The sequence below is a fragment of the Antennarius striatus genome, chromosome 21 (assembly GCF_040054535.1).
Source record: "Antennarius striatus isolate MH-2024 chromosome 21, ASM4005453v1, whole genome shotgun sequence".
Lineage (NCBI taxonomy): Eukaryota > Metazoa > Chordata > Actinopteri > Lophiiformes > Antennariidae > Antennarius > Antennarius striatus.
In genome coordinates this window covers 17,638,716-17,654,814 of record NC_090796.1, presented here as the reverse complement: position 1 = coordinate 17,654,814, position 16,099 = coordinate 17,638,716, and the positions used below count along the sequence as shown (strand labels likewise).

Below are 16,099 nucleotides of genomic sequence, written 5' to 3'. Positions count from 1 at the left end.
TTAGTTATATAGGGCTCCGAAACAACGATAAAACCTAATAATACGTATAACAAAGCGTTTATGATGAGATACCGGTGAAGTTGTGACGTTCTTGTTTTGTGTGTAACGTACAGGCATTCGTTTTTGTTTGATGATGTTTTAGGTAAAGTTTAATAAACGCTAACAGCCGTTAATTCCCGCGTCCGCCACTGATCCGCTTTTACTCTCATTTAAGCTGCGTCGGTATGAAACACCGTTATGATCCCGGTGGACGTCCGGTAGAACCGCTGCGGTGGTCCGGTTGTCACGGGTGTGTCCACCGGTTCGGATGCTGCACCTCCCGCCCCCATCACCCCCCCCCCTCCATCACCGGTATGCTAATGAGGCTCCGGGGGGAGGCGGCTGCAGACGGAGGAGTCGGTTCTAGAGGAAGAAAGTGTTCAGGTCCTCCAGCAGGATGGGGTCTGTGTGGATTCTCCTGTTTACCGGGATCACCGGAGTCTGTGGTGAGTTCACGGTCCCGCGTTTAGGGTGACGCGTCTGCTCTTCCCCGGGGGGCCCGTCCGGGTCCCGGTGTGTGTCGGTAACCGGGAGTTTGGACTGAGGAGCTGTGACCACAGTGGTTTACTAGAGCTCCGGTCGGTTTATCTTCACCTTCCTCCGGAACGGATAAGCAGTGATGTGATGACGTCACACCCACCGCTCGGGCAGACAGTGACGTCACGGTTCTCCTGTGGTTCCAGGTTCGAACGTGTGCACCTCCCGGGGGGCCAGCACCTGTCAGCAGTGTCTGGCGGTCCACCCCAGCTGCTCCTGGTGCTTCCAGCAGGTGGGTCCCGGTCACACCTCCACCTCCGGTTTCAGCTCCACTCACGCCTCATACTCTGAACAGTACCACCGCCAGCCACAGGGGGCGGTAGCTGCACCGACCAACCAGAGCAGAAACAGCTGAGAGAAGAAGAGGGTGGAGTTTATTTATTCGATGATGTCACAGACCGCCGCCCAGTAGGCGTCGCCCTGCTTTGTTTCTTTAATGGAGTTAATCAGTTAGCTTAGCGTAGCATTGACAGTGTAAACAGGTATACACTGGTTTGTACCAGTAAAGCCCCTCCCTCTCCCGTCAGGACTTCGGACAGGGCGTGGCCTCGTCGTCCCGCTGCGACCTGAAGGCCAACCTGCTGGCGGCGGGCTGTGCCCCGCCCTCTCTGGAGTCGCCAATCAGCAGACTGCAGGTGCTGGAGGACCGCCCCCTCAGCAACAAGGCGGCGGGAGCCACGCAGGATGTGACGCAGATCAAACCCCAGAGGCTCCACCTCACCCTCAGACCAGGTAGGCTCCGCCTCCGGTGGGACACGCCCACACAGGTGAGGAGCTAACCCCCCCCTGTCCCCAGACGACGCCCAGCGCTTCACGGTGCGGGTGCGGCAGGTGGAGGACTACCCCGTGGACCTGTACTACCTGATGGACCTGTCCTACTCCATGAACGACGACCTGTTCCGCCTGCGCACGCTGGGGCGGGGCTTAGCCGACGCCATGAACCGCACCACCAGCAACCTGCGCATGGGCTTCGGCGCCTTCGTGGACAAGCCGCTGTCGCCCTACATGTACGTGTCCCCCCAGGAGGCGGTGACCAACCCCTGCCACAGGTAGGCCAGTAGCCACGCCCCCTTCTGTCCCTTACCCCCCGCCCCCACCAGGTGACAAGAAGTCAGGAGACGCCAATTAGTCCTCCAGACAGACAGGAAGTGGTTAAATGATGACAAAAGAAGTTTAAGGTAAATATCTCCTGACTTGAGGCTGAAGTTTGTTTTATTTAAAATAAAGAGACTTTATCTTAAAATAAAGAGACTTTATCTTAAATTAAAGAGACTTTATCTTAAATTAAAGAGACTTTATCTTAAAATAAAGAGACTTTATCTTAAAATAAAGAGACTTTATCTTAAAATAAAGAAACTTTATCTTAAAATAAAGAAACTTTATCTTAAAATAAAGAGACTTTATCTTAAAATAAAGAGACTTTATCTTAAAATAAAGAAACTTTATCTTAAAATAAAGAGACTTTATCTTAAATTAAAGAGACTTTATCTTAAAATAAAGAGACTTTATCTTAAAATAAAGAGACTTTATCTTAAAATAAAGAAACTTTATCTTAAAATAAAGAAACTTTATCTTAAAATAAAGAGACTTTATCTTAAAATAAAGAGACTTTATCTTAAAATAAAGAGACTTTATCTTAAAATAAAGAGACTTTATCTTAAATTAAAGAGACTTTTATTGTCAAACAAGGAGATTTTAGCTTCATGTCAGGAGATATTTATCTTAAAGTGAAGAGATGTTGCCTGACAGGAAGAACCTAAAGAGGCGTTAGCTTGAGATGAAGTCGGGTAGCTTAAAGAGACGATGTAGAAGAACAAAATGTGTTTTTAGGTCTTTCAAAATGAGGAGAAAGCAGGTAAACAGGTTAAAAGCGTCTGTTCTGTGTTTCTATTGGTTGTTTGTGTTGTTGATGGTTTTAAATGCATGTGTCGTCATGACGACACCAGTAGACATTCCGTTAGCCGCGCTGACGGTGCTTGTTAGTGGTTGCTGGGTCAGCTGGTCTGGGTCAGCTGGTCTGGGTCAGCTGGTCTGGGTCAGGTTGGCTAGAGTCTCACCCAGGAGGTCAAGTCAGGTCTCTGGGGGTCCAGATCCAGAACCAGATCCAGATCCAGACCCAGATGCAGAACCAGATTTAGACTCAGATCCAGAACCAGATCCAGACCCAGATTTAGATCCAGAACCAGATCCAGAACCAGATTGAGATCCAGGCCCAGATCCAGATCAGTGATGTTCAGAAAGCAGATGAGGACGGAGGGTGTGGGGGGGTTCTACAAAGCGCTGCGTTCACTGACAGTAGGAGAGTCTGGCGTTCACCAGGCTAACAGCTGCTCTGATGATCAGTCTGGATATTGATCATGAGTTTAACATGTGATCAGATCTCGGTGACATCACTTCCTGTCAGCAGGTGATGAGATGATTGGATGTCTGTCAGGTCACTGCTGTCCTTTTTCCGTGTTTGATAAAATTTCAAAATGACGTAGCGTTGAATGAGCCCGGTGGGCGGTCATGACCCCGGTGACCCCGGTCAGCTGACCTGCGTGTGGTCGACAGCATCAACACCACCTGCCTGCCCCAGTTCGGCTACAAACATGTGCTGTCGCTGACGGGGGAGGTGGGCCGCTTCACCGAGGAGGTGAAGAAGCAGATGGTGTCCAGGAACCGGGACGCCCCCGAGGGGGGGTTCGACGCCATCATCCAGGCCGCCGTGTGCAAGGTGGAGCGCACACACACGTATACACACACACACACACACGTCTACACACACGCTGATGGTGTTCTGGGCCAGGAGCGGATCGGCTGGCGCCCGGGGGCGTCCCACCTCCTGATCTTCACGTCGGACGCTAAGACCCACGTGGCGCTGGACGGACGCCTGGCCGGCATCGTGCAGCCCAACGACGGGAGGTGTCACCTGGACGCCGACAACGTGTACAGCATGTCCACCACCATGGTGAGTGCCCACCAGCGGTCTGGTGGTGGGGGCCGCTGGCGTCTGACCCCGCCCCCCCATGTGTCCTCAGGACTACCCGTCTCTGGCTCTGATCACCGAGAAGATGTCTGAGAACAACATCAACCTCATCTTCGCCGTCACCAACCCCGTGGTCCGCCTCTACCAGGTCAGGACACCCGACGTCAGCACACCAACTAGTCACCAACTAGTCACCAACTAGTCACTTAAAAGTCTAGTTAGGCACTAGTTAAGGACTAGTTAACGTTCTCTTCCTGCTGGTAGAACTACAGCGAGCTGATCCCTGGCACCACTGTGGGAACGCTGTCCAACGACTCCGGGAACGTCATCCAGCTGATCCTGAAGGCCTACGCTGTGAGCACACACACACACACACACACACACACACACACACACACACACACACACACACACACACACACACACACACACACACACACACACACACACACACACACACACACACACACACACACACACACACACACACACACACACACACACACAGGTCTGGATCATGTTTATTATTAGAGAGCTGAAAATAACCCGTAGGTTATTTTTGGGATTCAAACCCACGAGTCCTGATGGAACGATGAGTCCAGAGATTGTCCTCCCCCTCGGTCGCCATGGGAACCTGACTCCATCTCCTCCCTTCCCGCTGCCAGAGGATCCGGTCCAAGGTGGAGCTGGAGCTGCAGGACGTCCCGGAGGAGCTGTCCCTGTCCTTCAACGCCACCTGTCTGAAGGGCGACCCCATCCCGGGCCTGAGGTCCTGCTCTGGGCTGAAGATCGGAGACACGGTCGGAACACGTGACCGCTCGCCTTCCGCTTCCTGTTTCCCTTTACGCTGCGTCTAAAGCAGGAAGTCACGTCCAGCAGCAGACGTGGAAAAAACCTCTCCTCCCTGACTCCTTCTGCCCCGCACCTCCTGCTGCTTCCTCTATTTTACGTTTCTCCTTTACTTTGCATTTTTTTCTTTACTTTGTGTTTCTTTATTTTACATTTCTTTATTAATTTATGTTTCTTCTTTACTTTGCGTTTCGTCTTTACTTTACATTTCTTCTTTATTTTATGTTTCTTTACTTTGCGTTTCTTCTTTGTTTCTTTATTTTACGTTTCTCCTTTACTTTGCGTTTCTTCTTTATTTTACGTTTCTTCTTTACTTTACGTTTCTTCTTTACTTTGTGTTTCTTCTTTACGTTTCTTCTTTATTTTGCGTTTCTTCTTTACTTTGCGTTTCTTCTTTATTTTGCGTTTCTTCTTTACTTTACGTTTCTTCTTTATTTTGCGTTTCTTCTTTACTTTACGTTTCTTCTTTATTTTGCGTTTCTTCTTTACTTTGCGTTTCTTCTTTATTTTACGTTTCTTCTTTACTTTACGTTTCTTCTTTACTTTGCATTTCTTTATTTTACATTTCTTTATTATTTTATGTTTTTTCTTTACTTTGCGTTCTTCTTTACTTTGCGTTCCTTCTTTACATGTCTTCTTTATTTTGCGTTTCTTCTTTATTTTGCGTTTCTTCTTTATTTTACGTTTCTTCTTTACTTTGCGTTTCTTATTTAATTTTGCGTTTCTCCTTTATTTTACGTTTCTTCTTTATAAATGTGATTTTAAAAAATCTTTATTTTATGTTTCTTCTGAATTTTATGTTTCTTCTTTACTTTGCGTTTCTTCTTTACGTTTCTTTTTTATTTTACGTTTCTTCTTTACTTTGCGTTTCTTCTTTATTTTACGTTTCCTTTTTACTTTGCGCTTCTTCTTTATGTTTCTTCTTTATTTTACGTTTCTTCTTTACTTTGTGTCTCTTGTTTAATTTTGCGTTTCTCCTTTATTTTACGTTTCTTCTTTATAAATGTGATTTTAAAAAATCTTATTTTATGTTTCCTCTGAATTTTATGTTTCTTCTTTACTTTGCGTTTCTTCTTTACGTTTCTTCTTTATTTTACGTTTCTTCTTTATTTTACGTTTCCTCTTTATAAATGATTTTAAAAAATCTTATTTTATGTTTTTTTTTACTTTGCGTTTCTTCTTTACGTTTCTTTACTTTGCGTTTGTCCTTTATTTTACGTTTCTTTTTTATTTGCGTTTCTTCTTTACGTTTCTTCTTTACTTATGTTTCTTCTTTACTTTGCGTTTCTTCCCCTTTGGCTCGTTTCCGTCTCTTTCCTCGCTCCAGGTGACATATCTTGGCTCCACACGTTTCCTCCTCTGCTCGGCTCTTTGTCTTTCCCTTATATGGCCGTGGCTCCAGATGCTGGAGCTGCTGACTGCTGGACCGGGACCAGGTCCAGATGCTGCGTGAGCGCTCTGACTCGCTGCACGTGGAGCCAGCGTGATGACTCTGCTTCCGCCCTCAGGTGTCGTTCAGCGTGGAGGCACGGGCGCGAGGCTGTCCGGAGCAGAAGAAGAAGACCTTCGTCATCAAGCCGGTGGGCTTCAAGGACGCGCTCACCGTCAGCGTCACCTTCGAGTGCGACTGCAGGTGTCAGGCCAGAGCGCAGCCCGACAGCCCCCGCTGTCACCACGGCAACGGCACCTACGAGTGCGGGATCTGCCTGTGCCACCCGGGGCGGCTGGGGCCGCACTGCGAGTGCGCCGAGGGCGACTACAACCCCACGGAGCAGGACCGCTGCAGCGGGCCCGGGGGGGGCGCCGTGTGCAGCGGCCGCGGGGACTGTGTGTGTGGACAGTGTGTGTGTCACAGCAGCGACTTCGGCCAGGTGTGGGGGAAGCTGTGTGAGTGTGACGACTTCAACTGTCTGCGCTACAAAGGAGAGCTGTGCTCAGGTGAGTCCAGGTGCACACAGTGAAACAGTCCAGGTTCACGCAGTGAAACAGTCCAGGTTCACGCAGTGAAACAGTCCAGGTTCACGCAGTGAAACAGTCCAGGTTCACGCAGTGAAACAGTCCAGGTTCACGCAGTGAAACAGTCCAGGTTCACGCAGTGAAACAGTCCAGGTTCACGCAGTGAAACAGTCCAGGTTCACACAGTGAAACGGTCCAGGTTCACACAGTGAAACGGTCCAGGTTCACGCAGTGAAACAGTCCAGGTTCACGCAGTGAAACAGTCCAGGTTCACACAGTGAAACAGTCCAGGTTCACGCAGTGAAACAGTCCAGGTTCACGCAGTGAAACAGTCCAGGTTCACACAGTGAAACAGGTTTAAAGGGCCGCTGAGGTTACAGTGATGAGGTCGCTGCCCTTGTCTGCGGTGATGAAGCTGCTCGTCTTCACCACTGACTGAACCTCCTCATCTGGGAGGAATTACAGCTCCAACAAAACAACCCCCCACACCCCCCGCTTCCTCCTTCACTATAAACACATGGTCAGAGCTCAGGTTGTTGTGTTTGTCATCATCAGAGGGGAATGAAAGTGTGTGTGTCGTGTTGAACAGACAGTGTGTCACACACACACACACACACACACACACACACACACACACACACACACACACACACACTCCAGGATGTTTTTCTACCTGAGGATTAGCTGAGCGGGCGTGGCCCCACACACACCCATGATGTCAGCCTCTTTCATGATGTCTGAACCGGTCTGATCTGGTCGGGGACGCTGGGCTGTGATTGGTCAGCATTGGTGGTAGGATTCTGTCCTGCCACGCGGGGGGGCGCGGAATACGATTCCCGGTCGATGCATCTGCCCTCCATTCCCACAGAGGAAACATGTAGACAGCACCGACGCTCAGACCCAATGGCCTTCTGGGTAATCCGACCAGTTTGAGTAAACAAAAGCAGATGAATCGAACCCGGTGACCTCTGACCTCCTCAGATCCTCCACTGATCCCAGAAACATCAGAGCAGGATCTCTGGAGGCTGTCCTCCAGAACGCCCGCTGGTGGTGAACCCTTCAGAGCACCGCTCCTTCCTCCTCTTCCTCACAAGGGGGGGGGGCAGCTGCTCTCTGGATGACATCATTTTATTGACCTTCACGTTTGAAGCTGCAGGTGATCGGTGGAGACGCCGACCTGACGGTTTTTTGGGCGTCGGACGTGTCTGTACGTTCTCCGGCCTTGAGGCCTGGTGTCCCCAGAGCCCGTGGATCAACATGAACATACCTCAAGGCTTTGCTCATTGGCCGCTGTGGCGTCATGGGGCTAAAAATAGCGTCCGTGGGGTCGGCAATGGAGCGGTTCTGTGTGAAACTCTGATGTTGGTATCTGCTGTTGTTTCCCGTGGCGGGGGCCCGCGGTCGGGACAGATGTGGGTCGGTCTGGACCGCCTCCGTGTTGATCAGGTGACCACACAGTCAGAAAACCAAACCAGCATGAAACGGCTCGCCACGTTACCGGAACGCGCCCCGCCCTCTCCGCTCCAGGGTCCAAGCATGCCGCCGGGGGGGTTGATGGCGACTGACGCTCAGAGGAGAATGACACTGGTCTGTGGTCGCCTGCTGGTGACCAGTAATGACACGCCCCACCCCACCAGACCGCTCAGAGTCACCCAACTTTATTTAAAATTCTACTTCCTGGAATATCAAAGTCAGCCCCCACATCAGGAACACACGTGTGGAAAGGGTCACGCCCGAAAAACTAGACGGGACACGGACCGACTCCTTGTTTTCTAAACAACCTGTAATGGAGCCTGACGCCCTCTGCTGGTGGGAGGACTGCAGGTGCAGCTCCTCCCACCAGAAACTGTCAGCGCTTTGAGTCAATCTGCTTCCAAACACAAAGTGATGTCCTTAAAAGGTAAAAAGGGGCGTGTCTGACTGACAGGTTTTGTCCCGCCCCCAGGACACGGCGTCTGTAACTGTGGCTTCTGTCAGTGCGACCCGGACTGGCAGGGCGACAACTGTAACTGCTCCCGACGCACCGACACCTGCATGTCGCACCTGGGGCTGCTGTGCAGTGGGCGGGGCCAGTGCGTGTGCGGGGCCTGCGAGTGCACGCAGCCGGGGGCCTACGGCGCCACCTGTGACAAGTGCCCCACCTGCCCCGACGCCTGCACCATGAAGAAGTGAGTGGTGGCGCTGTGAGCCGGGGGCTGTCCGGGGGAACCGCTGACGCTGCTTCCTGTTGCAGGGAGTGTGTGGAGTGCAAACACTTCCAGAGGGGGGCGCTGTTCCAGGACGGGACCTGCTCCCAGATCTGCAAGGACGACATCCTGCTGGTGGACGAGATCGGTGAGAGAACGTCACGCCGTCACCGGCTGGACGCTGGTAGAGCTACTCTACATTTAAATGCTTCTGGCCGACGCCCACTTCTACATGTGGGCGTGTCCAAACGTCTTCGTGTTCATTTAAGCCAACTTTCAAATCTCTCTTTATTTTCATTAATTCACTAAGTTTTACTCCACCTTACAGGTGGGGGGGGTCACCGGGTGTGATGGGGTTGGGGTAAGTAGGTGGGGTGGGGTTGGGGTCACAGGTAGGGTTGGGGTCATTAGGTGAGGGTGGGGTCAGTAGGTGGGATGGGGTTGGGGTCAGTAGGTGGGGTGGGGTTGGGGTCACAGGTAGGGTTGGGGTCATTAGGTGAGGGTGGGGGGTTGGGTCAGTAGGTGGGATGGGGTTGGGGTCAGTAGGTGGGGTGGGGTTGGGGTCACAGGTAGGGTTGGGGTCATTAGGTAGAGTTGGGGTCAGTAGGTGAGGGTGGGGTTGGGGTCACCAGGTAGGGTTGGGGTCATTAGGTGGGGTGGGGGTGGGGTCACCAGCTGGGGGGACCTGAGGCCCCCTCCTGGTTAAACTGGTTCTCCTGCGTTGCTTTGCTCTGAACGTGACGTCTCCCCCAGTGAAACTAAAGCCAGATGCTCTGGCCGGATATCGGTCCCAGGCGTCCCACGTGGGGGAGGGAGGTGTCACCATGTGACCTGACCCCCCCTCGTGTGTCTCCTCTGCAGTGCTGCACCACACCAACGCGGTGAACTGCTCCTACAAGGACCAGGACGACTGCGTGGAGCGCTTCCAGTACTACGAGGACGCCAGCGGCAGGGCCATCCTGTTCGTGGTCAAGGAGCCAGGTGAGAGGAACAAGGAGCACCTGACCACGTCAGCCAATCAGCAGCTAGCCACTAGCCCCGCCTCTAGCAGGCGTCCTGAGGAGCACACAGGCATGTTCCCCATTAGAAACAGCATTCCCACGTGTTTCCTTCCCCCCAGAGCGAGCCGTCGCTCCCCGGCAGCACGCCCCTTCATGTGCTCGTTAAAGGGGGGGGGGGTAAAACCACTTCAATGAGCACTGATGCCCCCAGAGAACCCCCGTCCGCGTCTAATGAATGTGTGTTTGATTTAGGCTGAGCTCAGCTACTCTAGCGCCCGGCGCCCCGTCGCTTCGGGGCGCCGTAAACTGCGTCCCCCCCCCGGTTCCTGCTGACTCAGCAGGACCTGGAGAGGAAGCTGGCATGACGAGAGAGGGATGGAGAACATTTAGAAAGAGAGGTGAAGGAAGAGAAGAGGGTGATGGTCCTCCTGACATGAAGGGCAGGACGCTCTGATGTCTGATGTCAAAGGTCACCTGATGATGACCTCCGGCCCATAGAGGGCACTGTAATCCAACGTTAGCAGACACAGCGTTCAGTTTGTTCTTCACCAGGAACAGAAAAGACCTCAAAGTCTTTGTGGATCAGTTCTGGTTTATCATCTAAACCGGGGGGGTCAAACTAATCTTCACTGGGGGCCACATCAGTATAACGCTGTCCTCAAAGGGCCAGATGTAACTAGTAAATGTAACTCAGTGTAATGTAACTAAATGTAACTACTCCTTAATGTAACTAATAAATGTAACTAAATGTAACTCAGTGTAATGTAACTAAATGTAACTACTCCTTAATGTAACTAATAAATGTAACTAAATGTAACTCAGTGTAATGTAACTAAATGTAACTACTCCTTAATGTAACTAATAAATGTAACTAAATGTAACTCAGTGTAATGTAACTAAATGTAACTACTCCTCAATGTAACTAATAAATGTAACTAAATGTAACTCAGTGTAATGTAACTAAATGTAACTACTCCTTAATGTAACTAATAAATGTAACTAAATGTAACTCAGTGTAATGTAACTAAATGTAACTACTCCTTAATGTAACTAATAAATGTAACTAAATGTAACTCAGTGTAATGTAACTAAATGTAACTACTCCTTAATGTAACTAATAAATGTAACTAAATGTAACTCATTGTAATGTAACTAAATGTAACTACTCCTTAATGTTAAATAACTGAATTTCTGACTGATTCTAGTTCCAAACATTACAGTTAGACAGAAAAAACATGTTTGTTTGTTTCTCTGTTCTAACATAAATCCTTTTAATCTGTCAGGTTATTAAACCCACAGAACTCCATCAATCAAGGATCAAACTATCAATCAATAAAGAAAAATAACATCAGACACAAGTTAGGACATTAACTTTGTTCACTACGTTTAGTCAGAGTTAAAATGGGCTGAAGTAATGGATTGTGGGAAATGTAGTTTTTGGTCAAAGCACACTTTTGACCTACTTAGACACTCTGACCTTTTATGCTCTCGCTGGCCACATGCAATGATGTGGAGGGCCACATTTGGCCCCCGGGCCTTAAGTTTGACACGTGATCTAACAGATCAATAGTTTTATCAGCAGGTCAGATTCTGCTTCATCGGTTAATTAAAATCGTGACTCCACCCCTTTACTGTTTATTTTTCATGTACTTTTGTTTGCCCCCAGACTGCCCCCAGGGTCCAGATGTGCTGGTGGTCCTCCTGTCGGTGGCGGGGGCCATCCTCTTCCTGGGCTTGGCGGCGCTGCTCATCTGGAAGCTGCTGGTCACCATCCACGACCGGCGGGAGTTCGCCCGGTTCGAGGAGGAGCGCGCCCTTGCCAAGTGGGACACGGTGAGTGGCGTTAGTACGAGGCTAACGGTGAGTGGCGTTAGCACGAGGCTAAAGGTGAGTGGGGTTAGCATGAGGCTAACGGCGATGGGGTGGATGAAGATGATGGAGGCAGAAGGCCACACACGCCGACGCGCTCGTTTCCTGATGCTCTTTTACTGTTTCCTGTGGTGCTGCTACTGCAGTCAGAACAGCTGCCTTTAAATTAGCCCGTGCTAATTAGCCTTCAGTGCTAACGAGCCCGTGTGGAGCCTCAAACCCCAAACCACAGAGACCCAGTGTATTTAGAGGCCCTGCTGGAGCAGCGGCATGACGCTCAGATGCTGAGTCAGCAGCTTTGATGTCTTTACGAACGGTGTGTGTGTGTGTGTGTGTTTGCAGGGACACAACCCTCTGTACAAAGGAGCCACGTCCACCTTCACCAACATCACGTACAGAGGAAGAGACTGACACTGACAGCAGCCAATCACGTGCAGCCTCTACTGTCGCCAGGCAACAGCTCGTCTGTGTAAATATGTAGAAAGGATGGACGGCGACGCCACGCTGACGGACAGTTCTGTGACTCGTCTTTATTGATCATGCATTCCTCGGTGGTGACAGTCGTGTTTATTTGACCATATTTGGAACTTCCTGCAGAAGCCCCTGCCTCCCTGTCCGGTTGTAAACGTCCTGTTTTGATCTAAAATATCTCCATTAATTCAAGAACAAACACACGCGACTGGATAGAAGAAGAACACGTTAAACCATGAGTGACACCTCTTTTCCTTCTGTTTGTGGATCTTTGTGGGGCTGAAGGGAGTAAGAGTCAGTCGTGATGATGATGATGACGATGATGATGATCATGGGCTGCGCCAAAATGTTTCCTGAAAAGTTTCTTCCTCATTTTCCTTAAAATAAACGAGTCACATGGTTTAGGTGGTGGGTTTATTCTCAGTCTTTGTTCCGTGTGGGTTTTAGGTCGACCCAGTATATAAACAGACAATCTGATCTCCTCCAATCAGATTTTGAGTCTCTCTCACATGTGACCAGATTGGTGAAGGTGTGTTCTGGAGGTAAATGACCGTGATGTCAGCTGAGGTTTAAACTAGAACAGTTCTGTATCGTCCGTCTGGAGCAGCAGAACGGATCTCTGGCTCCTCCTCCTTCATATCCAAACGGAATCCACGTGACTTCATCAGAAGGTCATGTGACGCCGGCGTCCCGCCCCCTCATCTGTTGTAGAACTGGGAGGTGACCCAGGCCAGGCCCCACTTCAGGTTGGTCAGCATGAACTTGAGCGCCTTGGTCCACTGCTCCTCCGAGTTGAACTGGGTCTTGATGGAGTAGGAGCCCCCGCTGCCCCCCGTGTCCTCGATCTTCCCCTTCTCCACGTCCATCCTGACGAACAGAAACAATCAGATGCTGCCGGAGGAACCTTACCGTCCTCTGGCTCGTGACGGTCCCACCTGTAGGGAAGACAGAAGCCGGTGTCTCCTTTCTCCACCTCCTCCTTGAACTGCTGCACGCAGTCCAGGAAGGCCACCATGGCGTGGTCGAACTTGTTGTCCCAGAAGAAGCGGAGGCCGCCGGAGCAGTAGAGAGGAAGTTCCTGGACGGAGACAGGAAGTAGCAGCTGGAGTCTGGGGTTCACATCGTGATGGGAGAGCTGGGGGGTGTATTACCTTTGACTTGTCTGTCAGAGACTCCAAGTAGGAGTGGTTTCCGTAGGGGACGAGCCGATACCTGAGGGGGAGAGCTTCATCAGCACCAGACGCTTCGGTTCTTCCCCATCTGGTCCAAACGTACAAACAGGAAGTACCTCTGAAAGCGTAGCCCCATCTTATTGGCCAGAGCGTGCAGCAGCAGCACCGTTTGCCCCCACGCCGCGTTGATCTCGTTCCACTCCACCGGGACGCTGGGGAGTCGCCCCAGCCGGAAGTTGTTGATGGTCCCAAACTGACCGCTGTGCCTGAACAGAAACACCCACGTTCACAAAGAGGCCCTGGTGTGTGTGTGTGTGTGTGTGTGTGTGTGTGTGTGTGTGTGTGTGTGTGAGCACCATATGTGAAAGGTGGCGTTGAACACGTTGGTCTTCTTCAGCCGGTCCAGCTGGATCTGACAGTAACGCATCTGGTTGTCGACGCTCTTCAGCTCGTCGTCCAGCTCCAGCTGCTGCCGTTTGAACTCGCTGTACTCCTTCTGGTACCTGAGGACACGCCCAGCTGTTAGCATCAACTAGCGCCGCCCGCCCCACCCCGCCCCTCCCCTCCCTGAGCGCACTCACTGAAGCTCTTCTGTGTCCAGCTGCTGAGACTGGACCCTGCTCTGGGTCAGGTCCAGAGCCACGGCGGCCCTCTGCTCCTCCACGGCCTCCAGGTCCTGGACCAGAGCCTCCTCCTCCTCCTTCAGCTGCTGCAGCTCCACCAGCAGCGTCTCCTCCTCCTCCACCTGCAGGTGTGACAGCAGCTCCAGACACTGCCTGCAGATGAGAAGCACGTCAGTGCAGAAACACAGAACCAGGACTGGGTCCATGGTCTCAGATCAGGGTCGTATGACGATCAGATGAGGCTTTAAACCCAAACACAACCGCCTGGAATGAACATTCATATTTTAATTTGACAACACGGAATAATGTCTGCACTCCTAAACCAACAGCACGCTGCTGTGCTGTGAAGATCCAGACGAGGAGGTTCTGATGTCTGAGGACTCAAGACCGTTTGGCTCACTTGTAATTCTGGCACTCGTTCTCGGTGATGTTGAGCTGCGTGTCCAGGTGGTCCAGCAGGGTGTCGGTGCACTCCTCACACAACGGGTGGTCCACGTCTGTCTGACCCGACATGATGTCAAACAGGTCAGAGGTCACCTGGATGGGAACAGAGTGGTTGTGAGTTCAGGTCCGCGAGGATCTTTAAACAGATCAGAGTTTGATCAGGCTTTACCTTCAGCCTCCGACTGAGGTTCTCCATGGTGCCGCCGTCGGATGCTTCTCCGATCAGCGTGAAGCTGTTGGCGCTCTCTGTGGACATCATTCTGGTGGGACAAACAGGAAGTGCTCATGTGTCATGTGACAGAGGGATGTAAGACATGATCAACTGTCTTACTCACCGAGCAGGAGGGATGTATTTTCTTGACACTCCATCTTGCTTGTTTTCTGCAAATGTCTCCTGTAAATGAAATTCAGTTTAGGCCTGATTTGAACCTCCTGAACAATCTGATCTCAGCAGCCAAACAAACCTGTTGTTGAAATACTTTCATACAAAACTGGAGTAAAAAAAAGTTTTTTCTTCGCCCATCCTTATTGGTTATATCAGAACTTTTACAGTCAGATCCAAAATGACAAGAAAAACTTAACTATTCTAAAAACAAGTTGATTATGTTGTTTTTTCTAACTGCCTCAATAAACCGTTCTTACTGAGTTGAGTCAGGGGAATTAGAAATGCTGTATTCAGTGGAATGTGGTTTCTAATGAGGTCATCCTACTTGTTTCATCCCATCAGTCTGTGATTTGCTGTCATACGATGAAACTGACAGGATGCAGAGGACCTATTGATGAGTAATAAGTCACGGTGTCTACAGTAGCATCAACACGGGGGGACGGGGGGACGGTGGACCAACCTCGGCTGCGGGGTCTTCGGAGCCGTCGTTCTGTTTGCTGGGCGTCACTGTGACCAACGGAGCTGAGAACAGAGGGAGAGATGGGAGATGAGAACCGACACCTCCTGTACCCATCACACACCCCTAACAGAGTTACACACCCATCACACACCCCTAACAGAGTTACACACCCATCACACAGCCCTAACAGAGTTACACACCCATCACACACCCCTAACAGAGTTACACATCCATCACACACCCCTAACAGAGTTACACATCCATCACACACCCCTAACAGAGTTACACATCCATCACACACCCCTAACAGAGTTACACACCCATCACACACCCCTAACAGAGGTACACACCCATCACACACCCCTAACAGAGTTACACATCCATCACACACCCCTAACAGAGTTACACACCCATCACACACCCCTAACAGAGTTACACACCCATCACACAGCCCTAACAGAGTTACACACCCATCACACAGCCCTAACAGAGTTACACACCCATCACACAGCCCTAACAGAGTTACACACCGATCAGTTCGTGGATCGTGACCCGGTCCAGCACATTGAAGGATGTGTCCAGTTTGAGCGGCTGGCAGCACCGCTGACACACGAAGCTGACCTGCATGGTCGTGCTCGACGACTTGGAGCCCTCCATCGCCAGCTACACAAAAAAGAGCATCGACAATTAAATATACAAAAATGTAAAATTGTTCGAGGGATCAGTTTTCACAACACTGCAGTACACTTGTTAGCATGATAGACGTTAAGCTACATCGCTAGAAAGATGGCTAATATCATTAGCTTCGCAGCTAACTGGTAATTTAAATAACCTACCGGACAACACCGCGGTTGATTAAACATTTTAAAGACATGAAATGAATTAAAATCATAATAACAACAGAAACTTACACAGAACTTAAAATCACCGGGAAAAAATCGCTTCTACCGCATAAACTGGTGACCGTATTTCACACCACGGAGCTTTCCTTTCCACTTCCGTATTGTTGTTTACGTCGGATGTGACGTCAGATAATCGCGGAAATGGTCTGAAAAATATTAAGGTGAGTGAAATATCGTAACTCCAAATTTATTGTTTTTCCTGTAGCATATACTTTAATATAATGAATCATAGACTAT

At 50.2% G+C, this 16,099-nt stretch overlaps 2 protein-coding genes across 3 annotated transcripts; one reads left to right on the top strand and one right to left on the bottom strand.

Annotated features, from left to right (window-relative positions):
• Positions 1-371: 371 nt before the first annotated feature.
• On the top strand, positions 372-12,278 carry LOC137588187 (integrin beta-3-like). Its single transcript, XM_068305096.1, has 15 exons — positions 372-485; positions 723-808; positions 1,104-1,308; positions 1,373-1,625; positions 3,130-3,292; positions 3,365-3,526; positions 3,597-3,692; positions 3,809-3,898; positions 4,210-4,344; positions 5,902-6,331; positions 8,295-8,517; positions 8,583-8,683; positions 9,397-9,516; positions 11,203-11,369; positions 11,748-12,278. The coding sequence occupies exons 1-15, from the start codon at positions 437-439 to the stop codon at positions 11,814-11,816; spliced, it is 2,349 nt and encodes a 782-aa protein (XP_068161197.1). The 5' UTR covers positions 372-436; the 3' UTR covers positions 11,817-12,278.
• Positions 11,916-15,974, bottom strand: becn1 (beclin 1, autophagy related). 2 transcript variants are annotated; one of them, XM_068305098.1, is made up of 12 exons: positions 15,872-15,974; positions 15,491-15,623; positions 14,961-15,022; positions 14,451-14,509; positions 14,285-14,375; positions 14,072-14,208; positions 13,630-13,824; positions 13,405-13,551; positions 13,165-13,314; positions 13,028-13,088; positions 12,812-12,954; positions 11,916-12,743 (listed from the first exon to the last, which is right to left on the bottom strand). In XM_068305098.1, the coding sequence occupies exons 2-12, from the start codon at positions 15,615-15,617 to the stop codon at positions 12,575-12,577; spliced, it is 1,341 nt and encodes a 446-aa protein (XP_068161199.1). In that variant the 5' UTR covers positions 15,618-15,623; positions 15,872-15,974; the 3' UTR covers positions 11,916-12,574. The 2 variants fall into 2 exon arrangements, with proteins under 2 accessions (XP_068161199.1, XP_068161198.1); XM_068305097.1 differs by having other exon boundaries at positions 11,916-12,954.
• Between the last annotated feature and the right edge of the window lie 125 nt (positions 15,975-16,099).

Coding starts and splice junctions, on each gene's coding strand:
- LOC137588187 (XM_068305096.1), top strand. CDS start 437: ATGGGGTCTGTGTGGATTCTCCTGTTTACCGGGATCACCGGAGTCTGT. Junction 1,626..3,129: donor GTGACCAACCCCTGCCACAG/GTAGGCCAGTAG, acceptor TGTGGTCGACAG/CATCAACACCACCTGCCTGC. Junction 11,370..11,747: donor CCCTTGCCAAGTGGGACACG/GTGAGTGGCGTT, acceptor GTGTGTTTGCAG/GGACACAACCCTCTGTACAA.
- becn1 (XM_068305097.1), bottom strand. CDS start 15,617: ATGGAGGGCTCCAAGTCGTCGAGCACGACCATGCAGGTCAGCTTCGTG. Junction 14,376..14,450: donor AAATACATCCCTCCTGCTCG/GTGAGTAAGACA, acceptor TTGTCCCACCAG/AATGATGTCCACAGAGAGCG. Junction 13,315..13,404: donor AACGCCACCTTTCACATATG/GTGCTCACACAC, acceptor GTTTCTGTTCAG/GCACAGCGGTCAGTTTGGGA.